Source organism: Synchiropus splendidus, chromosome 10 (assembly GCF_027744825.2).
Source record: "Synchiropus splendidus isolate RoL2022-P1 chromosome 10, RoL_Sspl_1.0, whole genome shotgun sequence".
NCBI lineage: Eukaryota > Metazoa > Chordata > Actinopteri > Syngnathiformes > Callionymidae > Synchiropus > Synchiropus splendidus.
The window spans coordinates 13,281,641-13,308,059 of NC_071343.1; the positions used below are offsets into that span (position 1 = coordinate 13,281,641).

At 43.7% G+C, this 26,419-nt stretch overlaps 2 protein-coding genes across 2 annotated transcripts in view; both read right to left on the reverse strand.

The window, feature by feature from the left end:
- Positions 1 to 187: 187 nt before the first annotated feature.
- On the reverse strand, positions 188 to 2,685 carry ecrg4a (ECRG4 augurin precursor a). The gene is made up of 4 exons (XM_053877668.1): positions 2,573 to 2,685; positions 1,004 to 1,054; positions 784 to 947; positions 188 to 337 (listed from the first exon to the last, which is right to left on the reverse strand). Exons 1-4 carry the CDS (start codon positions 2,640 to 2,642, stop codon positions 188 to 190), a joined length of 435 nt encoding a protein of 144 aa, XP_053733643.1. The 5' UTR covers positions 2,643 to 2,685.
- A 7,731-nt stretch (positions 2,686 to 10,416) lies between these two features.
- The window catches only part of nck2a (NCK adaptor protein 2a), a 32,963-nt gene continuing 16,960 nt past the window's right edge, over positions 10,417 to 26,419 (reverse strand). The window contains exons 2-4 of the mRNA XM_053877116.1: positions 22,289 to 22,530; positions 12,950 to 13,731; positions 10,417 to 11,621 (exon numbers count right to left, since the gene is read on the reverse strand). Coding sequence (XP_053733091.1) covers positions 11,427 to 11,621; positions 12,950 to 13,731; positions 22,289 to 22,514 — 1,203 coding nt within the window. The 5' untranslated portion in view covers positions 22,515 to 22,530 and the 3' untranslated portion in view covers positions 10,417 to 11,426. The remainder of the gene's footprint in view (positions 11,622 to 12,949; positions 13,732 to 22,288; positions 22,531 to 26,419) is intronic.

Below are 26,419 nucleotides of genomic sequence, written 5' to 3' on the forward strand. Positions count from 1 at the left end.
TTTCTACATTTCCAGTTCCAACTGAAAAGTCATGTTCACGTCTATTTATGTCGACAAAACCAGTGTTGTTTCGAGCAGCGATGCTGCGAACGTTCTTCCAACTTTCAAACAACCAAGTACAATTACACGCTCACTATTTTTATTGAAAAACACATGGTAGTATAAACCTTCAGGTGGTGCTCTGACCCTAGTAGTAATCGTAGTTGACGTTGGCGCCGTGTCTGTAGGAGCCAGGGTCACGCGGGCCGATGGGGGCGTTCTCGTCGTAGTGGTGCTGACGGCCTTGGTCGGTGGAGCGGGCCTGGTCCATCCAGTAAGAGAGGTCCGCCTCCAGCCGCTGGCCGGGGAGAGGGGAAGGTTAGTGAAACCCCAGAGAGCAAGACTCGCGCAGAGACTTCACAGGAAAACTGACTGATGCCTGAGAACATTCACCCCGTCACTTCCTCAGCTGCCCTCGCGTGCACATGCTGATCTCTGATGATGGAAATTCACTCATTCACTGGTGGAGCTCAGTCAACCATCACTGGAAATCTGGTCTTTAATTCATTCATACAGTTCAGCCAGCGAGAGAGTCTTGCATTCATTCACTCTGGTCACTCATTCATTCATTCATGAGGCCTGTGTTTCTGTTGTATACTGTATCTGTGTTTGGATCATTCATTCATTCATTCATTCATTCAAATCGACCTGGCTACCAGAATGAACCACTGGACAACCTGACAGCCATCAACTCATTCATTCACTCTTTGAGGTCAGAGGTCTTTCACGAGCGCGAGGTCCGACCTGCTCGTCGTAGCCCATCATCCTGAACTGCATGATCCACTGCTGCACGTCGGGGCGGGTGCGGTCCCAGATGTTCCTCTTGGTTCTGCTCAACCTGCCCAGGAACTCTTGAGCCTTCGCAGGAGGGACGGCAATGGAGGACTTGGAGGACTCGGCTCCTGGAACTGGACAGGGACAGGTGAGAAGAGAACGACTGAGGAAGTCAAGTTTGGATCTTTACCATCTGACTTCTTCAGAGCTCGCAGCAGCCGGCTGTGACCCGAAGCACCTGCTGGAGGAAAAAGAACCGCGTCAGCAGATTCACGACAGACTTGGGATCATCACCCAGGTTGTTTAGTCGTGTGACTAGTGGTTCTTTCATTGTCTCTTTTTTTATTCTGTTTGTGTGACTTCACCTGCTCCATTTACTGTTCATTTTTTAGTTTTCAGTTTTTTTTTTTCGTTTGTTGTCCCTGTTTTTAGTTCTTTGATGTTGACTTGTTTCACTATTACTAAGGTCATGTTATGTTTTTCCAGTCTCTGATTTTTGTTTTTTTTACAGTCTGATTTCATTTATTTTTCATCTTGACCTTTTCTCTGCTTTTTTTCTAAAATTCAAAGTATTTTATTCTTTAGCGTCTGTTTGAATTAAGTTGTCTTTTAAAAAACTATAAAGACCAACTGTGGGGGAAAATGGTTCAAAAGATTGTACACAAAAACCACAAGAGAAAAACATAAAAACTTCATTGAATCAAATTGAAGGAAGCAAAATGATGCAAAAAATAGTCAAATTCTTGATAAAATAGGTATGGAAGTATTTCAAAAAAAGAAAATAAATAAATACTTGGGGTCAACATTTTGAAAGCAAATTTACAGAAAACGGATGAAATCTAAAACAAAAAAAACATTCAAATGATTCGTTTTAAAGAAAAATCTTTTAAAAAATTGAAGAATTGAAGAAGGAGAAGAAAAATAAAATGAAAAAGATTTTGTGTTAAAAAGAAGAACAGAAAAAATGCTGGCAAAACAAGCAAAATAGAAACAGATTTTTTTCTATGAAAAATGTAAAAAAGGGAAGTATTTGTGTGTATATATATATATATATATATATATATATATATATATTTTTTTTTTTTTTTTTTTTTTTTTTTTTTACAACAAATGCTAATGTTTTTATTGATTTCATTGACATGCAAAATGATTTCCATTCAGAAAGAAGGAACCTCATTTCAGATGACCACTGCTGGCGTTGAAGAACCTAAAAGTGGGTGTGGCCTGTCGATGAGAGAACTGTGGTCATGTGACAGCCAAATGAAGGCCTTGACTGACAGCTCACGTCTGACCAGCTTCAACACCAGTGAGCAGAGTCTGTCGGAAAGAATGTGTAACGTGAACCACTGAGGGCTGTGAAAGCAGTTAGGAGGCCTGAAAGCCCCAAACAGATGGATCACAATGTTAGAGAGTCTTCTGCCGAGGGTGAGGCACAGAAAGTGAGGAGCTGATAAGAATTCAGCGCATCAGCTCGACTTGGACCACTGGTCACCTGCAGCACCGTTCTTACTGCCGAACTTGTCAGAACAACTTCAGTCAGAAACTACCAACTTCAGAGAAAGGGAGTCAACAAGCTGTAACGGATCAAGAAATAACAACTGGATTTGGTTTGTTCCCATCTCGCTGTCAAAGGTCATGGCAGGTATCTTTGCATTATTTTTCTCATTCTTCCTCCACAAACAAAGAGCGTGAGCCGGGCCCATCTGTGAGCATCTCCCACAGCGCAGCCGATAAAGGAAGCTGTAAAACCCCAACTCACCTTGGAACATCAGCAGCGCCAGCACCGCGGCCAGACACAGTGACCTGAAGCTGATCAGTTGGGACGCCATCTTTCTGCCGCTGACTCGCTCAGAGGCAACAACTGAGCTCCAAGTTGTGCACAACCAGAGGGAAGAGTGGGAGCCAACCCCCGAGTCTGCAGTGGAAACTGGCCCACGGCGCTGGAATGCCGTTCATACCCACGTCTGCAGACGGACGCGGCCGCAGCTGGGAGGTTTTTTTTTCTTTTTTAAGTTGGGAATGGAGCGTTTGCCTCTGGTAGTTTTCCACGGAGCAGCAGGAGGGAGTCAAGAAAGCTTCTTCTGTACCTGGAGAAACCAGTAATGACGCTTAATTGAGGAGGATTTCCTGCCTGTGCTTTTGGTCAACTCTGTTCTCACAGTCGAGAGAGGACAACACAGATCCAGTAATGGTCAGACAGTCCAAATGAACAGCTTTAAGATGACAGTCAAACTGAAACATCCCCAGTTGCTTTCTGATCCTTCTTTGACTATAGAGAGAGTCGCTCCATTCATCCTGGTCACGGGGGCAGCAGCCGAAGTGAGAAGGCCAGCATGTCATGACTCCGCCCTGAGGAGCTGTGTGTGCGCACTGTATAGACACAGCTATTTAAAAAAAAAAAGAAAATGTTGTTTTATTTATTTTTAAGTATTAAGTATTTAAATATTAGTTTTTTGTTTTTTTTTTACATTAGTGTCTGTTTTTAAAGTCTACGTTTATATCATGTTATCAGTAAAAAACAAACAAAAAAGAACAGCAGGGAAAAAAACTGTTAAAAAATTTTACACAAACATGAACTTTAAAAATTGAAGAAAACACAACTATGCTAAAAATAATACTCAAAAATACTCAAATAAAAAACAGACTAAAAAGGAATAATACAAAATCCAGAACAAACCAGACACCAGCAACTGAAGATCTAGTAGCTCTTATCTGAGGCCATTTCTTGGAGTGGAGACGAGGTTTTTGGATAGAAAAGATCAAAGGACACCAACATCAGCAACACTCAAATAAGTTAAAATTAAGCCCTCAACACTCTGTAAGTATTTTTTTTCTTGGACACACACCTTATTGGGATATTGACAATCATCACTGGCCATTTGTCGTATTTCTTGCTTTTATTTATTATTATTTAATAATTCATTTCATTGACTAAATTATTTTAAGCGCCCTTTATTGTGGTATAGTTCTTTTTCTTATAAAGAGGCAACAATAAGGTTGGGGGTTTTTTTGTTATTGTTGTTGTCAACTGTCTGGTGGAAAAAAACAGACTGCAACAGAAGAGTCACTCCTTTGTGGACAGATGAGATGCTCAAAAGAGGAAGCTTCGATCAGCTTGTTGAATGAACACACAGTTTTAGGTTAGAAAATCCAGTCTGTCACTGTCAACTGACACTTTATTTTCCACCAACGTTCACATTCCTTTCACAGACGCTTCAATGAACCCAGCACACGCCCCGAGGATGCTAGCGCCACCCCCAGACCACCCACAACACAGGGGGCTGCTAGGCCAAAAAAGAATCTCTATTAAAATCTGAAAAACTTTTGAATCAAAATATCTTCATCAAAATGGAAATCACATGAGCCAAGCGTTTGGGAGCACTGCGTCGCGCTGTCTAAGGTTTCACACATGAAACTCAAGCTGTGAGGATTTGAACGTCTTTGGTGGAGAAACCATTTGACCAGCGAGCGGTGGCAGCCTCTCCCTCAGCCACGCGTCTTCTCATGTGTCTGAGGTGAGTTTAAATATTGCATCAGCGGCATGACAGCGTATCTTTGAGCGATGTTTAGACGTTTCTTTCAATTATTCATGTGTCTCCTTTCTTCCCCCGGAAAACACATGTAGCCGATTTCAACCCTGTGATGCAATTGTGAGGAGAAGTTGAGATACTCTTCCGCTCAAAGAAATAAACAGAGTAAAACTGAAATGAACCTTGAAAGAAGCAAGAAAGGGAGTAGAAATAGAAATGCTAGAAGTGCCCAAGAGGACACTCAAACACACAGACAACCGGTCACCAGTACAAAACACGATGGGATTCAGGTGGAAAATGAAGCAGGTCTGGAAAGGTTACACAAACACACCGTCGCATCCTTTGATGAAGAGCTTTTGGACCATGGTTGAAACTGACTTGCCCTGAAGAAGCCGACTCAGCGTTCTGAAAACTAGGCGAATGATCACATGACGTGCTCTTGAGCGACGACAGACGACAGGAATAAACACAAAAGAGAGCTAAAGATAGAAGCCTTCAAAGACGGGGTCTCTTCAACAAAGACTCATGACACATGAGCGACGTCACACCCAGCGGATGGAAGTGGGTCTCGGTCTCCCTGTCATGGTGAGGACCTGGACCTGGCGGGGGGGACGCCAGTAGAGGTCAGAGAAGAAGTCTGGACGTGTTAATGAAATCTTCATCAGCCAACCCACAGGTGCCAGCTGAGGCCCAGAACACACACACACACACACACACACACACTTGTTTGTATCGCTACACGTGTGGGGACCTCTCATTGCCGTAGCCCTTTCCCCAGCCTCGACCCCTAAACCTAACCATCCAAAACACCTGGCTAACCTGAACCACTTTTTATGACCCTGTTATTTGTTGTTTTCACCCTCAAACTGAGGTGCGACTGGATGTGTTTCCAAGATTTTATGGCTGGCTCTTCACGTACACACACACAAACACACAAAGCATCTCCATACTCTCGAGCTCATGACTCAAACTCTTCAGTATCCTCTCTGAGGATGCATTAGTGATTTTAGCAGTTCAGATTCAGGGTCGTAGTTCAGACAAGGGTTCGGGTCAGACCAGTTATTGGCGCTGGAAACACACTTTTAAGGGTCGCCACTCGATCCGTGCCGACCCAGAGCACTCAGTGGAAACATCACTGCTGTACCTTTAAGTTAAATCCACGAATGTCACGTGAACACGGTAACGTTTTCTGCTCGCTTACGTGAGCATGAGATGAGTTCCAAGGCTGGAGGTCAGAGAAAAGAGCAAGAGATGATCCAGCTGACACACTTGAAAAAGATCTGCTCCTCTCCTTCTCTGTGAGACTGAAAACACTGTGATGTGCTTCCAAGCTCAGCACAGCACAAAAGTGGAAGAAGAAGAAGAAGGGGGTTAGAGGCTGATCTTAGCAGCCAGGTGCTGTGAAATGAAAAACCTTGAGGTGCTGTTTGAAATGAGTGCAGTGGCTCATTGTTCCCCAGCTTGGTCTGATTCATGTTCTTCCTTCTTGATCCTCCGTAATAGCTCCACTTTTGACAGTTGCTTTCCTTGAAGAAACCTTAAAAAAAAAGATGATTTTTGCTTGAACAAGAAATAAGAAACTGAGGGGGCGATCTTGAGTCTCCAGCAGTTAGAAGGTGGAAATACTCTGGAAGAAAAAGAAGGAAAAACACACACAAGCCAGCCTTGAGTGGAAAGCAAAAACCTAAAGAAGCGGAAAGTTGGACTCACAGAAGCCCCACCAAAGTTTTGTGTGTTGTGTTGTCCAGAGTGAAAGTTCCTGAGCGATGTGTTGGTGCGTGTGCTGCTGATTGACAGCAGCTGATTTACATGAAGGATCTGCTGCAGAAATGGCTTTGTGGCGAAGCCGAGTGAAGCATCCATCACGGCTGGACCTCACTCCTCTCCACTCGTGCCGATAGATTTCAATGCATCACATGGGAGGTGTGACTGTCTTTGGTCACGACATCTAAGTTCTGGTTGCGAAACATGGTGCTGGTGCGTGCGGCAGCTCACATGTTCCATCAGAGTGTGAGGAGGCTGCTGAAATGGATCTGTCAGTTCACTTTGAAGACACGGGATGATGGAGGACCACAGACATACGTGACCTTCAACCCCAGAGACCTGCACCTTCGACAGTTCTCAGATGAAACTGGATGAATCAGGATGTTTTTGAAGAAACGTCTGGACGGAGCGTTTAATCCGAGCCGCTCCACCTGAGGGCAAAGTGACGGTGGACAAATGTGTTCATTTCCTGACGCGCAGACATCTGTTTCCCCCTCACGTAGTAGCGCTTCTTTCCATCTGCCGTGGCCGCACACAGCCGAGGAGCCCAGAGGCGGCGCCACGCAGGAGTCGGCCTGTGAGGCCTCCGCAGCTCTGGCTGAACAGAGTTGTGTTGCTGGGAGTCAAAACTGCTCCTGTTGTGACCAGCTTCCTTGCTGTGTCTGTCACCTACATGGGAAGTTTTGCTTCGGCTCAACTCCTGAAACGTGTGGACCTGTGTGTACTTGTTTCTCCTCAAAACAAAATCGTCAAAATAACCTGGGTTTCAGTCAGAGTCCTGGTTAAGGTTTGCCATGTGTTTTGGATGGTTAGGTTTAGGGGGAGAGGCTGGGGAAAGGGTTATGGAAGCCATATACCAAGCTACGGTCGAGAATGGGGTGTCCATTTTTTCATGTTTTGCAGACGCCCAGATGCCCTCCAAGCTCAAAGCCTGGTGGTATTAGATTAGATGTCCTTCAGTGACAACATGCATCTCAGGTGGCAAAATGATCTACAGTTCCTCCACTGTAAAAGAGAGTTACGGAACTCTTGAGGGCCGCGGGAGGCCCCCGGGCCTTACCTTGCCCAGCTCAGCTCTAACAGCAGATGCAAGGTAGTTTGACTCTCATATAAAGTCATGCAAGGCTGCACATAACTTTTAAGAGCTTCATGTTTGAGGGCTTCTATTGATCCAGAGTCTGTCTTTTATGAGTCTTTCCGCAGCTGTCAGTCACCCCTGCAGTGGGGAACAGGTGACCCCAAGAGTTCCCAGCGTCGATGGCGTCGCACTGTAATGTCAATACTGTGCAGATGAGCAGTAATGAAGAGAGACACTTGTGCGGGGGAAATTGAATCCTGTACATTTCGGGGGGATATTACCAGAGACAGGGGAGCGGAGGGTGGCCTTTCCAGCAAGTCGCAGAACTAGCTTGTGTTCAGGACACTATCTGATGAAGCTTCAAGACAATGGAGAGAACAGAGAGGCTGCTGTCTCACAGCCCCAAAAACATGTCGTGGTGGAGCGTCGTCGTGCGCCTGTCAGCGAGTCAATACCTGTGATCAGGGACTGTGTAAGCTGTCAGGACAAACAGTTGTCAGTGGAGTCATTTCAGCATTGAAGCGAAAAAGATCTTTCGATCTCCCTGCCATGAAAAGCAGCTCAGTGCCGTCGCAGTGGAGGAGAGCGATTTGTATCGCAGTGGTATTTGCGACTTCAGCTAGCGGTGCCATTGATGTGCGGCCTGGATGTTGGGGTGTGGCGTCGAGCGGCTCCTGCCACTGACATTTGGACTGGAACCTTCAAAAACACATGGCTTTGATTTGGGCTGCCTCTGGGAGGGTCAGGAGCTAATTACAGCCAAGACGAACGGCATGTGGTTTTATCACGTAAAAGGTTATCGGCCGATCACAGGATCAAACAGTGGAATCAGCCGTCGCACCAAAATAGGGCTCAAAACAGCCTTTGATCGAGCACATCTTAGCAGAGCTGACAATGTCAAAGGAAGGTCGGAGGAAGAGACGAGAAAAACTGAAACTATAATGTGAGGAGACTCAACAATAGAAAAGCTGGTTCAACTTTAATATTGGATTTCAATATTTCATCGTCTTTTTTTTTAATTTAATATAGCATTTATCTTCAATGGAGTTATTTTCCCTAGATTGATGTGTAAGTATTTGCTGTCTTTTTTAATAATTCTGTATTTTTTTTACGTTTTTTTTAAATCCTCAAAAAGGTTTTTATTTATTTTTATTACTAATAAAACGTAATTTTACATGTGTTTTTTAAACAACCATAATAAAAAATAATAAATGTTTTAATGTATTGTATTTTGATGATATTTTAACTTTTACTTTTGACTTTTTAATCCTCTAAAATAGGGCTTCTTCTGACCTCAGGGCCCACCTTTTCCAGAACACATGGGTCAGGGGCCCATTCAAGGAATAGAACTGATTCATTACTGTGATTTATGATTTCATTTGTGTTCAATAACCACACATGTAAACAAACCAAAATCTTGTGAAATGACATGAAACCATGTGATCAGTGCCAAGATATATGTCATCGAAAAGTCCAACTAGCAGCTGAATCATATTCATCAAATTTACAAAGGAAAAAAGAAAAAAAATACACTTGACACAGTCTGTTGAGAAAATTAATAATAAAACCTCTAAGTATCATAAAATATTTTCTTTTTCATGAATAAACTCTCAAGAAGATGTAAATGAAAGAGTCACCATTTTACTTTATCATTTTTCCTTTTCAATAACTTCTCCATACTTGGCAACTATCTCAAGTTTGCAGCTGTCCAGTCAATTCAGTGACACCATACGTGGCTAATGTATTAAAACGGAGCATCTCGCGGCCCAGGGGTGTAAAACAAAAAACTTTAAGCGGCCCACTAGGGGGCGCTCGCGGCCCAACCATGGGCCTCGGCCCTGTGGTTAAGAATCACTACTCTAAATCAGACCTGGGCACAGTGTGACCCGGGGACTATATGCAGCCCTTTGTTGAGTTTTTGCAGCCCTCATGATGTATAAATAGTCATTTTTCTGCCTTTTTTAAAAATCTTTTTCTTTTTTGCCAGTACTGGTTCAGCAGTAAATACAACACATTCATGATTAAATGCTTCTTCTTCTTGTTTGTCATTTAGTGTAAGTAAATTCGAAGAAAATTCAAAATATATTTTGAAATAAACTGCCTTTTCATCTTTGATGTTTGGTCCATAACTTTATTATGATTTCTAATCAAATGAGTTGCATGTAAAATGATTTTTTTATGGAGCTCATGCCGTATTTACACTCCTTAATATCATAGCTCCATTGAAACCGTTACATTTCTCTCATTTATTCAGACTTAAAAACACACACCCAAATCAAACTGTGCTTCACTTCACTCTACGGTGAATCGCACAAATCTCAGGTGGACACACATTTATCTGGCAGTGAATAATGCAATCTGAATGTTATTTTAGGCGGATGACATAACAGGCCGCTTATCTTTTCATAAATGTCAGACCGCTGTAGGGGAGCGATGACGTCACAGAAAAAGCGCGACTAGAAAGGAGCAACACTGCCCTCGTGTGGACGCGGCTGCTTATTGCACACACTCTTCCTTGGGCACTTGAGCGACCGCCAATGTCGCGCATCAATACACGAAGTGTGACTCAACACAAATACACACAGCAGTTTATAGGTTTTAACTGTGTTTAATAGTCCATTTTGTCAGTGTTTGTACCTGACCGTTACATTTGGACAGGAATTGGAACAAGGTCAAGGTCAAGCATGAAAAAAAAAACAGGTAGTAGACGCCTTAATGACATAATTCAACTGTTGTTTTAAACAAAACTCAAATAAACAGAGGCTTTAAGCAATTTATCTACTTAAAAATTATTACTGTGTTATAATGTTGACAACCTTGACACTCACTTACTTCTCACTGTCAGAAACTTATTCCCAGTTGTTCAGTCCGTTTGATTTTTGGGTGAAAAATCTGTTAAATGTTCTAACTTCAGTTAAAAGAGGAGTTGAATATACTTGTATCCTCAAGTTTCATTTTGAAACTGGTTCGTGCTGAAGGAGTCAAAAACCCATTCACACCTGATCATTAATATTCATCAAAAGTTTTATTGAACAAAAGTATCTGACTTCTGAATCATTTAGTGGGTGATACAGTACCATAGTTGGATCTTGTTTTGAATATATACATACAGTGGAGACAAGATTTAAATAACAATGTTTCAGTAACATTCAGATATATAAAAGCTGAAGATCCCGCCCCCCAATGATCGACACTTCCATTGGTAAACAAACACACAAAAACAGGTGGAAGTTTGGTTGGACTAGAAGTTTATTGTTACAAACCGGGTGAAGGTGTATTTGGCTTGTGATTAAAAAGGTTTTTAAATGGCTACACCGTCGTCATGATTTATAAATCTATGTCAGAAATCTCACAGCAGTTCTGCTTCCAAATCACAAAGATGAATGAATATCTGAAATACACCACTTTATCTTTGAAGTGTAGATCATGGAAAGTGTGGTCAATACTCTTCAGTCACTATCCTCACGTAGCTACAGACACATATCGGAGAGGTCTCGACGCGACACTATGGATCTTAAGTGTAGTTGGTGCAGACCTGCCCGGGGTGCGGGGTCAGGGTGGCACATTTGGTTACACTGATAAACATTCAGACTAGAGGAAATCTGACGTCTCCTGACTCTATTGCATCTACTACTGAAGTCTTGTATCCAGCCTTGTGTTCTCATCATGTTTGCAGTGAGGGGTGAAAGGCAGCTCGACAAAAACGAGGATGGCAGATGTCTGGGAAGCAAAGGCAAGAGAGTGATTCTGGTCACTTGGTGAGCTTCAAGAGAGGATTTTAAATTAGTGTGTTTAAAAAAAAAAAAAAAAAGAAAAAAGAGGAACACCTACATATAATCTTTAAAAATAAATAAAGAAAATAAAACATTGTTTTTTTCTTTCAGGTCCCTCATAGGTTGCTGAGCTGCAGTGTATTCTAAGAGCAAATGGTGTCGTGCGTGCTGGAACATGGGAAGAAGGGCTCGACCCCGACAAGGCCTGGGGCCGTGTGTGAGCAGCAGATGTGGTCGCTGCCACTGCTTCCACATGGATGACACCGGAGGACGCACGAGAAGGTTGAACCCATGGGTGGGAGAGTGCCACACGCCTGGCCACCAGGCCAGAAACAAGTGAAAGGACTGAGAAAGACGAGTCCAGATGTAAGGCTTGGATTAAGACTTTATATGTTGTCTGACTTGTGTATTAGAAAGTGTTTAGATCATCCAGTGTAGTAGTGTGTGGTGCGTGTGTGTGTGTGTGTGTCACAGCAGCGCTTTGACCAGGTACAGCTTCTCTCCGTGCTCGCTGGTGAAGATGGGCGCCTTCTTGTAGTGTTCCACCAGTTCATCCATGGAATTGAACCTGCGCTGGCCGATACAATACACGCCCTCGGTCAGCTGCACCTTAAAGTGCTTGTTCTTCCCGGCCGCCTTCAGAGACACGGAGAAGTCACTGGGCTGCAAGAGAGGAGGAGGAGCAGGCAGGGCGTCAGTCCAGCAGGGGGCAGTACAAGCACAGCAACATCCCGCGGCTCTTCTCCGTCATGAAACCGCCATCTATTTACTCTCATTGTGGTGACACGTTTATGGTTTCCGGCTACAGCTGTGTATCAAACCAGATGACGTCATGTGACTTATGAATCGCACCACGCACGATGTCGTCCGAGCGCAGCATCAATTATTCAGAAACAGGTCACAACATGGACTCAGTCAAGTGTGATGCAGTGAGTCATTTTGTTCCACACAGACGGCGTTTAATCTCATTCTCATTATTATTTCTTCAGTATTTAAATTTGTCCATACACGATTCCCTGTGAGGACTCAACTTGGCGTCAGCGCCGCCTGCGCTCTGCTTTAATCCCTTCACCACCGCAGAGCTCTGTGTAAACGGAATGTAGTGTAATGTCTGTCCTTGAAAAACGTGAGACAAAAATTACAATGATAAACTGACAATTCATTTTTGTGTGGGAGCATGAATCTGCCTGGAGGCAGGACCAGCTAACATGCTAACACCATGCTAACGTGGACCACTCTGCCAGAGATGGAGACGCGAGCCCAAAAAAGAGCTAAGCTAATGGGTTAAAAATCTCATCAGTTAGGAATGTTTGGCAAAGATTCTTTGTTTTTATTATTTTTTTCGCACCAAAGGTCTAAAGCAGTGGTCCTCAACCCCTGTGGATTAAATTGGTACCGAGCCGCACAAGAAGCAATTATTTCTATTTTGTGTATGATCCTAAGGATCTTTTAATTTGGAAAAAAACAACAACTTTATTTTGAAAAACAGCCTGATTCTCTTGGTTAAGCCTCGGCCACTTGAGAGCCAAAATTTAACCCACAAAGCTCATAACATGAGTCGGAAACTTTTTGTCTTTGCGAAGGGGAAAAGGCTCAATGAAGAGACGACTTCCAAGAAAAAGAACGTTTTTAACAAATCATACCAGGAGGCGTACATATATATGTAGCTTTATCGTGGCCGGCTCCCGCAGGCTTTTAGCTAGGAGGGCGTCTGGGCGTCTGCAAACATGAAAAAATGGACATCCAATTCTTGACCGTATCTCGAATTACAGTCGAGACTCTGGCATCCACTTTTTTCATGTTTTGCAGTGGTCACAGGTCCACTGGTCTAAAGGCCTGGTTGCTCAAGTTGGTACTGACCTGCAGGTCGCCACATTCTTTGTTTCTCCTAGTGTTGAGTTAGAGGCCAATAACCAACCAATAAAATGAATGTGCTGTTTTTCAAGCAGGTTCAACAGCTCCGTCAGAGTGGGCAGGCGGGTGTGACTCACCGATGACTCGCTGTCTCGTATCAGGAAGTCGCCCTCCTCTCCCTTCTCGTTGAGTATGCACTCGGCCTGGTGTCTGGTGATGTTGCCGTAGTACCAATCCCTGCCGGCGAACTTCCCCGAGCGGGCTGGCGCCAGATGGTGGTGCTGCGGGGAGCTGGACGTCAACAGCGGCGGGCCGGGCCGCTCGTCCAGCACCGTCACATAGTTCTTAGGTACCAGGCCCACCATGCCGTGAGAGTTCTTACAGCGCCACCACTCCGGGTCGTTCTCCGGCTTCTCCACCACCTCCATCACCTCGCCCTTCTCAAAGTTCAGCTCCTCCTCCGTCACCGAGCTGAAAGGGTAAAGGGTCTGGACCAGGTGCAGAACTCCACCGCGGCCTCCAGCGGAGCCATTCGCCAGCAATGTCCCTTGAGAGCCTCCGTTGAGGCCCCCTCGAGTGAACTCCCCCTCCGCTCGGTCGTCCGCTCCGCCCACCTCCTCCTGCACGTAGTTGGAAGGAAACCAGCCCACGCGACCGGCCTGGCTGCCGCGCCACCAGCCGTCGCTGCACTTCTCCATCACTATCACCCTGGTGCCCTTGGCCAAGGTCAGCTCGTCTTCCCGCTCGGCCGTGTACGCAAACTTGACCACGGCGGGGATGTTGAGGTCGTAAATCCTCTCCGCGGCGCCACCACCCATCCCTCCACCTCCTCCACTGCCATTGGTGGGATACTCGGTGTCGGAGCTGGGGGTCGGGGAGGTGTCGCGGGCACTCGTCTTCCGTTTTGTTTTCCCCAAGCCTGCAGTGTGAACACAGACACACACATCAGAGCCACCGCGATGTCTTTGAACCAACTTTCCAGCAACTTCAACTACGGTTGAAATGCTTAGATTAGCTCAAGTGCAAAAAGCTGAGCCCTCATTTCCTTGAAAAACAGTTTATGCTAATTTATCAACCTCTAACGGAAAAACTATTTATACAGTAGGGACGGGTGATATGGACAAAAAAAGTTATTATCATTTCAGCGATAACGATGATTATCGCGATTAAAACATTTTCATTCCATTCCATTCTCCAATACAGTCACTCTTGTAACTGTATTGTGATGATACTTATTTGTGGAATCTGTCTCTCAACATCATTATTTGTTTCTGTTTAAATATAATAGCTAACTAAGTGTAATGTTTCAATGTTTCATGTCTCTGCTAGAACTCGCTCGTGTCTGACAGACTGCTCTGCCAGCTTTATTTGGGGGTTAAAATTGAGCCTAAATTGAGTCTGCTGTGTCTCATGTCTCTTAACAGTTGACTATGGACCAGTCTGGACATTTCCTAGATGCTATTGAAGAAATATTAGAAATAATGTGAATAAATGATCATTTATTCATATTCTCTAAATTATTTTTAAACTGTCAGTCCTTTGTCTTGTGTGATGAAAAACCTTTTCACAATTCTCTCTCCTTCTTTTTCATTGCCTTAGTGAAGACTTCACTAATACTTTGACGGCTTTAGAATTTGTTGATGGTCCCTAACTGATGCCGGGTCGTAGCATTAGCACTGCCTGTGAGAGTGTGTCCTCGATCAGTGAACCCTAATGGGGACATGGAAGACGACGCACTGCCAATACCAACTGTGTTTTGCTGAGGCGCCAGTGCAACGGGAGACCTGCATGTGCAAACTCACCGGGAAAATTCAACAAAACTCAATTTTTCTGAATTGGATATACAAAAACAATTTCATTTTATTTGAAATTTATATGAGAGCACATGCCTCCACCAGGGGATGGAACTAGGGCTGCCAGGGTGAAAGTCCTAACCACTAGGCAACCACTGACTGCTGTCATCTTAGGAGTTGGAACAATAAAAACAAATACATTGAATTATAGATTATCCCTTTGTTTCAACAGCATCTTGTTTTGTTTGAAGCACGGTGATGCCGTAACGTAAAAATAATAATAAAAAAATCATCTCATATTCAGTCCATTCAAGGATTCATAAAGCAGCAGCAACACTATAACACTGAAGCAACATACAAATGCAGACTGCAAGAAGAGCTGGTGGATCCACGAGAGTAGAGAATGGAGAACAAGATGTGAGAAGTCCTGAGGGAAGCAAGCCAGACGAGGTCAGCAGGAATCGCTAATTGAGGCTTTGAGTTCCACTCACATGCCCTCAGTAGAGAAGAATTCAGGAAAATCCTCAGAGGGACCTGGGTGAAGGACGGCTCAGCTCGACAGCGCTTCTGTATGTTCTTCCTTTGGCTTTCCTACTTGACATTCCCTCCAACTGTCTACTGGCCCTACACTAATGCTGAGGTACCGGAGGAAAAGTGGAGCAGGCACCATGAGCTTCTCGCAGATCAAGGTCCTGTCGTTGTTCCATCTACCTTCTGGAATCAGCACGAGGCTCTCAAGGCAAAGGCACATCAGGTTTTCAATGAAGAAACCTCTGTGGCATTTAAGCAGTTCACCTGATGTTCACGTCAGCGGAGCAAGTTCCATGACAGCTAATCAGCGTGTTAGTCCAGGGAAGCTGATGAAATGTCAGGGAAATGTCACCGCTTACAAGCACATTGACATTGTTTGGGAAATTGGCGGGTTCACTCAGAGTAGCATGAAACTGGCTGGCAGAACCGAGAGGAGGAGAAGAGTGGCGATGAAAGACGGCGGCTCCCCTGGCAGCTGTTTCTCACAGAGACGAGCGAACACATCAGAGGCCGCAGCTGACAAAAACGCAATGGAGGAGGACGAGGCAGGAATAACAAGCAGATCATGTTTATGGATAGCACCGTCGAGCGCACATATCTCATATCTCAGCATGTGCTAGTTCCTGCCAGCAGGTGAAACGCAAAAGTCAACTTCAAACTTAACTTCAAATGAACGTGTTAGATGTAGTATTTAAAAATAAAAAAACAGAAATCAGGTGAAAAAATGAAGCAGGGACGGCACCGCCACCAAGTATACTATTATTAAAAGATGCTCCAAAGGAAAGTTTTAATAGCAACTTTCACAACACATGAAGCACCATTTGTTGATGGCATCGCACTAGGGATACGACAAATTCCAATAGTGCCAAAAAACATCTAGTGGCGTATGATTTTCGATATAAATCAACAAGCCGACATTAGAAAATGTGTTTTTTTCCAATTCAAAGAGGTAAAAAGAGCCCTATGAGACTGATGACAAAATTCTGGCAACCCACTCCACCTTTCTCAGAAGCATAATCTGGCAACACAATCCTCCACTTCAGCTGTGACTGAGCGGCTTCAACTCAAGGGGAACGGATTTTGACTTTCTGACCCATGTGCCACACATTTCCTCTTTATTTGAGCATTTCCCCTGCCATATAGAATTGTGTACATGATCAGTCTATTGTATAATGGGAAATAGAGGGGTCAGTTTTGTGACTATTATTATTATCTGAAAAGCAAAGTCTGAAATATAAAAAAAAGTCATCAAAACAAACTTTCTTTGACAAACGTACGTATTCTCAACTATGGACTATTTTAAAACATTAAAAAATAAATACATTGGATACCACAAATTTTAAATTCAGTGCATCCCTAGATCAAATGACAACAATATGGTGTCTGAGAAGCTGCAACCTCTGCAGTGACATAGTCCCCATCCTTTTCTCTCCATGGAACGTCAGTGGACAATCGCACAAAACGCTGAAATTGTAATAGCTGAATTTATACACGTGAGTGTAAAATCACTTCCATCTCGTGATGATGAGGATCAGAAGTATTGAAAGTGTACCACTCTTTATCCACTTCTGTTAATCTAATGAACTACATCAATGTCAGGCCCAGGATGTCCTGACATCGATAAGACGCAGGCAGCACAGCTCGAACATTGGGGACCCAGAAAGGAAGAACAGAAAAAAGTTGTGCAAGTCTGCGCTAACAAGACCCATGGGGCCAAACTCCAGCACCAAGTGGAACAAAATATGGAACAGTCCATGCTCGAACTTGCAATTACACTTGCTTTTGCTGTCAGGGTCTCGCTATGCGGCATATTTCCACACAAATGTACCAGAAAACAAGTCAATGAAATTGTCACTTGATATAAAAAGCTGTGCGAATGGCTCACATTAACCTGCGAGCACATCGACTGCGGCAGAGGGGAGCCCGAGCGAACTGCTACATTTAAGTGGCGGCCCACAACACTCAGTGGGACATTCACTTGCGCTGGCATTTCTCAATGTGAAAGAAAGTAGGGCAGGAAACAGCAGGAGGCCAATTAGAAGACAATTCAGAGTGGATGGATGTGGTTCCAGCTGCATTACGGAGGGAAATGAGCGCGGGAACACAGCAACGCGATGACCATGCAGATTCACCGATGAGCAGGGCGGAGGGAAGGGGAGCCTGACGGGGAGAAGCACAAGGCAGGTTGGAGTGATGCAAGACTGTGAGCAAGTTCCATTAGAGGCTGACCTCACCTACTGCTCATCACCTCATCGGGAGAATGTGCTCAGCTATTGGATTCGCTCGGGCTTTTAACAGTAAAAAGCTACCGGCTGTACGGGAGCTACTTAGATTGAAATGGAACTAGGCCGTAATGTTGTAGTCAATATATGTAACAGCCGGGTGATCCATCATTCCGCTGGAGCCATTAGCACTTTGATTTCTGCATGAATCAATCTGTTGATCATAGAAAAGCAGCGGTGAGCCTGGATGAGGACAGTGCTGGGGATATATCAGCAGCGGAGGGGGGGAGGATCACAATGGCCAGACTGACAGTAACAGGCAGTGCCACGCTGGGCCCAATAAAGCCGGAGCATCCCTGAGGCCAGAGATCCACTGAGCTACCAGGCATGAACAAATGAGAGCAGACTCCCTCCGTCTCCATCTATTCTCTAATCATAGCCCTCCTTCCATCAAACTAAATACAGCTGAGTATGTAGAATGATGCCCTGCTGCTATTTATACACACCACTTGGACTTTTGAAAGTTCCGTCTCTCAAGGGCAGCTGATGTTAGCAGGCTCCGTTTGTTTGAATCGGAACAACTGACGTTCCATTTTGAGGCTAAGATCATCAGTTGAAGGTGAATAAACTGAAGATAGTACTTTCAACGGTGGCCTCCCGCACATCCTGAGTCATTTGAAAAAGTCATGTTGCACAGGTGAATCATAGCCCTAAGATAAACGTGCAGCAAGAGGGCCACAACAATCTTTCCTGAGCAACTGGCGAGGAAGAATGACTGAGACATGCTTGTGTTTAATGATACTCATGAAGCAAACTCCAGCTTAGTCAGCAGTTTTGTTGAACTGCAATAAGAACTGCCCACGTTCATGAAAAGCAAAACATTTCACTTGCAGGAAATAAAGCACATGGAGAGGCCAACTCGCTGGTTGTTTCTAAACATTGTCTGAAGTGAAATGAAAATTAACAGACAGTGAATAAACGAGTGGTGTTCAAGGGAAAAGCCATGAATTATGCATCCGTGGAAGTCTACTGCGAAGTTGGGCAGTTCCGTGTCGAGCTCAAATACTCCTCCATGCGGAAGCCCGGTGGGATTAGTTCAGTAACCTTCATGGAAGTGGCTCCTTCCACAAGCATGCGATCCAGCCTCAGAGTGTATACAGAGATTCATAACATCCAGTGATGGATACTGCCTCGTCTGAGTGGGTTCTACAGGATAGCTGTCCTCCTGGTCTTTGTTGATAAATACTCTGCTTTCCTGCATTTTCTTGAGACCATAGTGGGTTATTTCCGACAACAGAGGTATAGTCTCTGGATATCAAGAATGCCAAGATTAGAAAAACCACTGGTGTATCATGATAGGATATCAATCACCCTACTGCACCAATAACATACATACATATATCTAGGGCTGGGTGTCGATTCTAATTTCAAGAATCGATTCGATTCCGATTCTCATGACTTAGAATCGATTATCACGATTCAATTCGATTCGATTCGATTCGATCTCGATTCACGTTAGTATTTAAACCATTTTCTGAGCTGTTGGCATGATCACATGACAAGTTAAACAACGTATTAATACTAGTATCATATTGACATTCAACAGGAAATTAATGAAGGATTGATAGTAAATGATAATAAAGATCCAGACACAGAAGCCAGATGTGACTGCTCATGGGACTGGTGCATTATTAGAAATATGACATTAAAAATTCACCCAAAAGATGCTGCTGTTTAATACTAATGCGTTTTTATTTTATTGCCAAAATGAAAAAAAGATATTCTCAGCCATTAAAAATGTAAACAGAGTGCTGGTGACTGACTTCACAGCAACCTGACGGTCATTGGTCAGTATGTAAACAGTTCTATGTGGTCTGTAGTACGTACGACAAGAGGTCCCACTCCTCATCAATATAGTGAGTTGTCGAGATTCGTGTAAGATTGCGAAGATGTCCACGCATCACTTGTAATGCCCCCTTGACTGGTGACTGAAGCTTACTTTTCACGTTTTCTTTGACTGACTGGTGCATGTTTGGGATAACAGACGTTTGCGAGACACCGTAACATAGTGAGGCTCTGTTACTTTCATTAGCCGCCTGAAGCCCTCGTTTCCAACGACGGAAGACGGGCGCATATCTTTGCAAATGAAGCCCGCAATCGCTTCAGTTATTTTGACAGAGCGTGCAGAATTACCCGCTAGTGGTAAAGTTCGCTCGAGTTTCATCTGTTGTGGACCGGTGGATGGCTTGGACAGGAGCGCTGGGTGATGTCGCGTCACGTGACTCGTGAGGTGGGTCATATTTCCGCAATACTGCAACACTTCCAGTACCTCCATTAGGCATACGTGCTAATTGCTATGCTTTTGTCGAGCGCGTTTTTGGTTTGTTCGCGTCTGAACGTTGCTAGTGTTGCCACTGTGAGGAGGCATGTTGTTTTGACTTTGGCGTCCCAGGTGCGCGCATGCGCACTTCACCCAGAGAATATGTGTTAAAACGTAAATTAATTAATCCGATCTTTGGACCTACGAATCGATTTTATGGAATTGATGTACGAATCGATTCAGAATCGGAAAATCGATTTTTTAAACACAGCACTACATATATCTTCAGTTAACCAGCACTTAGTCCTGTTCAGGGTTGCAGGGAGAGCTGGAGCCTATCCCAGCAGTCACTGGGCGAGAGGCAGGAATACACCCTGGACAGGTCGCCAGTCGGATGCGGACAATTACTGGAATGCCTCCAAATAGGCTAGCAAAACAGCTACCACCAACCATCGACCATTATTAGTACTATTTCTATTGAAGACCGTTTTAACTTTGAGTGACAATAAAACTACACCCATTCCAACAAGTAGAGCTACTATTACAGCCATTGCTACAAGTATCACGACTAGAGAAAGAAAATCACAACTTCTAATCGTGCTGTTGTTTGTTTCGGTCCACTGCTTTCGGTCCACTTGCTATACATACTGTTTGAGAACGCATGTAGCGATTGCTTTAATACATGCTCCCGCTGCACGTCAAGCTACAACAAACCAACAGCTGGGGCTGTAAGATTCCAAGGGATGAGAGCTCTGTGTCAAGACTTGGATGCGTCTAGTGAGTTGCCCGTCAGGTAATTTTGTGAAGTGTGCACTGAGGCATGCTCTGATGACATTTGAAGCCTCACAACGAGCCTTGACCGGTTCAGGAACAGGATTGCACAGTTCTTTTCCAGTTTGAAGAGGCAACAAAACCCAAAAGAGGTCCCCTGTTTTGACCTATCTTGCACTGCTGGAGTCTTTTTTTAGCTAGTGTAGAACCATCCTGCCTGGAGAGAAGGTGCTTACTAGAACAGATGAGTGCCGTCACCACTGCCTCACAGGAGCGCTGAGAAACACAAATATTAGTGAGCAAGGAGGCATCAGCCTAGATGTTCTCTACATTGACGGAATTCGTCTAAAAAAATATATATATATAAACTGCTGCAACCTTCAACATTTTAACTTTTTATTTTTTACTAGGAATGCTCCAATCGATCGGCCGATCAGCATTCCCCGATCATGCTGATCACTGCCTGTCATTGCAGATCACAACAACCGATCAGATGTGACAGACAGCACTCTGATGATGCCCCGTTGGTTGTGACGCGTCTCTTCCTCCCTACTCGCTGATCACTGGGCAGCAGCATGTCTGCCGTGAAAGTTCTTTCAATCTGTTATTATAAGTTTGCATCCTGCAGCACATGCACGGGAAAATGCTGTGCAGGGAAGCGCCTTCAAATTTAACACACCATTTAAAGTGTCAGCACTTGATGGAGCACAGAGAGTTCAGAAAAATATTTGTGTCCCTTGCAGCACTGAAAATGTACCAGTGCTTGTGTAGCTCTAGAATCTAACTAAGGTAAATATCTATACTGGCTCTGGAACGACGAAGCATGTAACTAACTAACTAACTACTACTACTACTACCACTACTACTACCTGCGACAGCAAGACAAGAAAGTCTGATACACCTTTGTACTTTTCATCAAGAACTGCTGGTGCAGCCACAATAACAATTAAAGCAAACACCAGTACCTCTATAACAAATCCTACCACACCACTATGAATGCTAGTTTTTATATTTCATGTTGAATAACCTAATGTTTAGCTCAGACAAATGGCTTCTTTACAGCTCTCCACGGGCTGCAGTGTTTTAAATGTTAGATTTTTAATCCGCTACTTTTTGTAAAGTGCTTGTCTTTGGAATTTGAATTCAGGAACGTGAGGTCAGTCGCACTCACTGATATCTCTGAACTCTTCCTGAAATTCACATTCCATTTGGCATTCATTCCATATTGTTAAGTCGTCCACCTTCTTCCTAAGTGGCTCGTCGAGGTTTCTGCCTCAAAAAAAGCAGAAAATAATTGAGTCACAAGGTCTGTGCTCCGAGCACAAGTGATAAGAACGGCAATTCTCCTGTGCAGAGATTACACTCAGGTCTCATGGTCTTAGATCTGTGGTTAATAACCAGCAAGAACATCAAGAATACATGAGCGGAATTCATTTGATATACAATGTGTCTATAGTTTATATAGTTTCTCATTAGAAAACAGAATCAAACATAAGAAAAAGACACCAAATATACTTGGTATCCTGTTGGTACCCAAGTTAAGTTGTCAGTCTTCCATTTAATATTCAAGTCATGGCTACGGACTGCAAGTCGGCACACTGACAGTTGAAAGCAACAGCCAGCTCAACAGGATCCCAGGAGGACACACTGGCAGCTCTCAGCTCAGACAGTGAGGGAATGATTTCACTTCTCACAAGATTGGTGCTCGCGCACATATAATCACACAAGGTGACCACTGTTTGCTCGGAGCGTCTGGTGCCAGGAGGCAGCTTCAGCTTCCACTTCAGCACTTCACTTATCCCAAAGCCAGACAGGGAGCACAAATTGTTGCATATTTACCTAGTGTGTCCTTAATGTTCTTCACCAGCGAGCCTTTCTTCAAACTGTTCTTGCGCTCCACGTAGTTGGACGGGACATAACCAGTCTGGTTGGCAGCGTTGCGGACTCGCCACCAGGTCTTCGAGTCGTCCAGGAGGTAGAGACGCTCGTTTTTTCGGATGTCAAGTTCCTGGTCCTGCTGGGCCGTGTAGTCCCACTTGGCTACAACAATCACCTCCTCTGTCATCTTTCATGGAGTCTTCCTGCGCAGACAGAATACACAACAGTGTAAATAAAATGGTTCACAGTTGACCTAGACACAAAACAGGACTTCAAAATGAAGCGCAAACTATGTGATTGAAAATAACCTTTACATTTTACTTACACTGGAAGTCAAATTCCGCATTACATACATTCACTTGCAAACAGAAGATGCATGAAATTTCTCCCTTAAAGTACTGTCACATTAAACTAACGCAGCAAAGAAATTATTATTCAGTTAACCTACTGTAACGCATCGTAACGTGCTACTGGTGCACCATGTTGGACTTGGAAGTCGACATGTTTCAGCTTTAAATCGAGTAGGAGCCATTTTGTGCACCATATTAGCTCCACTTTGCCGGACAGTCTAAATAGGAAATACTGTAGTGACATAGCGGCTCCTCGGCGCCATCCACCATAGTGGTGATGCAGAAGTAGTATTCATGTTCCAACTGCTTTACATAAGGAATCTTTAGTTTTAGAACATTTCGTAATGTTGATTCTACTAAAATCAATATTTATCTGGCTTCAGTCTGTTTGGCTTTTCCTCCCAGATCTGTGTTCAGTGGTGCAAGCATATCCAAGCAATGACTACTGCAAGATACCGATCAATGGCACAAACCATCCACATAAGCCACTTGTCAATGATTAGCACTCGGATATTTGTGCACACAAGTCTGACATTGGTCAAAAACAAAAGCGATTATTCTATGTATTTTATGCATAGAACATCGCCATCCAGATCAAGGAAATTTGCTATATGGCCGTCATTGCAGTAGCTAACATTTGTATGAGGAGCAGAAATGAGTTTACACGCAGCATTAGTGAAGATACACCAAGATTCAATTACAGTTTACATAACCAGGCAGGAGAGGTTTAGAGCTCCAGGAAATGGAAGTGGTGGAAAGCACATTCCTGGCAACTGAAATACACACAAAAGTGACCATTTTAAATTTGAACAAAACAATACTATTAAATGCCCAGCAGGGTGGAAAAACCTGTAACTGTTCTGGTGTACGCTCTCCAATGAGGTGCACAATTTTACAAGGTCATAATACTGAAACCGGCATTAAGAGTTATAAAACCCACCAAAAGGTGTAGAAGGCTAGTTTGGACAAAGTGTGGTGAAAACACATAGAACTTATCGCAGTGCACGGTGAAGGACACCCCAGCCAGTTGGACCTGAGGAGTGATTACATGCTCCAGTTCACGAGGTTTTAGGTGAGGTGATCTGGCTGCACCCCCTTCTTTTCAGAGGTCGACCATTCACGGCACACACCAACAACCGACTCCCGGTTTAGTCAACGGCATCAGTTTTATTCGCCCTGCTTTTCTGTGAAAAGCATTTCTGTGTTAAATTGAATCTCATGGCATGAGAACGGGATATATTTAGCAGCAGTGCCAAGCTGCCCGACCACAGCTGGAAACGAGATCCCTGGAATAAATAGGGGAAGTGGAAAATTGCTAAAGAAGAGGGGCTTTCTGAAGATTGAGAATGAAGCGCCATGCTATTAAAATCCCTATTTATAGCGTAAATAAGCCTATAAATCGGCTTTTTAAATCCAATCCGCTGCATCCATTTCATTTATGGTAGCCGTCAACAAGCTTAACTATTGTATAACATTTTCAGCAAATAACTGTCAGTGTTTCACGATAAACAGCAAAACACACCATGATCTTTATGCAGTGACACCTCTGCTTCAGTACTGACAAGTTGAGTCAAATAGTATTCAAGGACAAATAAAATGTCCTAGTGGAGATCAGATTTCTAAATATGACCGTCACTTTTATGAGTGTTATTAACCCATCAACAAAAGTAGTCACTAACAAAGCACTGATGCATTGAGTGCCTCTGCTCATTGCATGTGACTTAATAGTAATACAACAACTTCCATGACTCAAGAATTGAAAGGAAGTCAAACTCATGTTGCCTGGGTGACAGTGAGGTTCCTAACCAGTTGACCACCAGTGACGCTACCAGACCAGGATTCTTGGGTAGTCAAAAATATACTCTTATTAATTAGCACCAACAATAAAAAATAATGCATTTTATCAATATATTAGCATGAGAGTTATTACATGTGTTTTGCCTTTCTAGGTCAGAACAGAATAGAAGATAAGCACCGCTCACCATTAAAAAAGTGAATGGCAATTCCTTCAAAACCTAGAATCTGGAAATCCTAGTCAATTTAATACATCCAGAACCCTTTTCAGATTTTGCAGACAGTCAAACGCAGGCTAAAACCTAAACTCTTAAGCAGAGATGATAAGCTGCACGTGGTCTCTAAAGAAGGTGCTGTAGAACAGACATTTTCTTGCTTCTGCAACATAATATTTCTGGACTTGATATTTTCAGACAGTGAGGCACAAGAAATCTCTTGGGTTTATGCTTAACAAATCTCACAGATACTGTATTTCTCTGAATACTATTTCTCATGAGCTCCTTGTACCGTTACTTTTAAAATAAGCAAGTAGGTAAGATTGCTATTCAAAAAGTCACGTGTTCCTAATTTAGCGACAGTGTGATCAAAGGTCATATATCAAGTAAATGCGAGATCATTAAAGTGTATTTAACTAACACAAAAGCTACACAGTCGGATATTTGACAAGTTACGATATCTGTTGCGAGTGGATAGCCAACAAAGTAACTGAACGGTTTCAATAAGTGGTAGCAAGACAGAACACTTAATAATCTCCTGGAGGAGACGTGGAGTTATTCAGTGAAGAATGTTTCCCTTTCATAAGCCAAGTTTGTGTCACAACTTCAAAGTGTCTCCAGCATGTTTGCCATCTACGACAGGTTGCAGAGATTCAAGTGCAACAGTTTTGCTTGTACTTGTGAATCTGCCCCTGCTTGCCATCACTAAAGCTGTCTGACTAGATCTCCGCACAGGCAGACACAGCAAAGACACAGTTGCGCAACAGACCAACAGAGACTGAAGTCAACCATAACTAAAGTTAGTTAAAGACTGCAGTTGAAAACAGAGAGTGCTAAAGGGTCGTGATCGGAACATAAATAAGGAGATATAATTGAAGAAATTACAAGAGAGGGAGCTGGTTTCTGACAGGACGATGGAGGTTGATGTCAACAGTTTGAGAAGACAGAAGGTATGTGAGCAAGCTGGAGCGTCGTGCCGCCTCAGGCTGCGGAGGCCGGATTACACCACGCACTGCTGCCTTGTGGATGGATGGATGACACAGCTGATGGTTTATTGGCTACAGAATAAGCATGCAAAGGTCCCATAAATCGCCTGTGCATCCAAATCCAACCTAGCCAGAAAGGTATGCTTCTCTTAAGGAGTTACGCCCCATTGAAACTGCGGACCACTGCTATAAGAAAGCACTTCAATTCTAAGGAAAGAGAGGCTGGAGTCGGAAGGTATTTTGTTTGAAAATGTAAAGGAAGTGAAGGAGTTAATAGAGAGTATATCACATATCATACTACAATCACAAACTCGAAACACCAGAAATCACACTTGATACAGTTGTGTGGTGTTACAAACACTTGACTCAGAACGTGGGAGTGAAAAGCTTTTGACAAACGATAAGGAGACAGGTAGCAGTTTTTTTGGAGCGGCTAAAGCTCTGGAGGCCATGAGTGATAATTAAATGTGTCATGTAATTCTTAAAAATAGATCCCGCGTGATATGGAGCTCATCTTAACCGCAGATTTCAACGTAGCGGGAATCAGCTTCCATCAGGACCAAGCCCGAACCTGCAGGCGACTACATTATCATTGGTCCCGACTGTAGATGTGAAGACTTGATGAGCAACTTGTTCTTGTTGATGTGACCTGATTTGTAATCTCCTACTTTCTATGATACACATGCGAGAGTCTTTTGCTTCCCCTTAACCTTAACATGCATTCCAGCGTTCCCTAGGCAACCACGC

Coding starts and splice junctions, on each gene's coding strand:
- ecrg4a (XM_053877668.1), bottom strand. CDS start 2,642: ATGGCGTCCCAACTGATCAGCTTCAGGTCACTGTGTCTGGCCGCGGTG. Junction 1,055..2,572: donor GGCGCTGCTGATGTTCCAAG/GTGAGTTGGGGT, acceptor TTTTTCCTCCAG/CAGGTGCTTCGGGTCACAGC. Junction 948..1,003: donor AGCTCTGAAGAAGTCAGATG/GTAAAGATCCAA, acceptor GTCCCTGTCCAG/TTCCAGGAGCCGAGTCCTCC.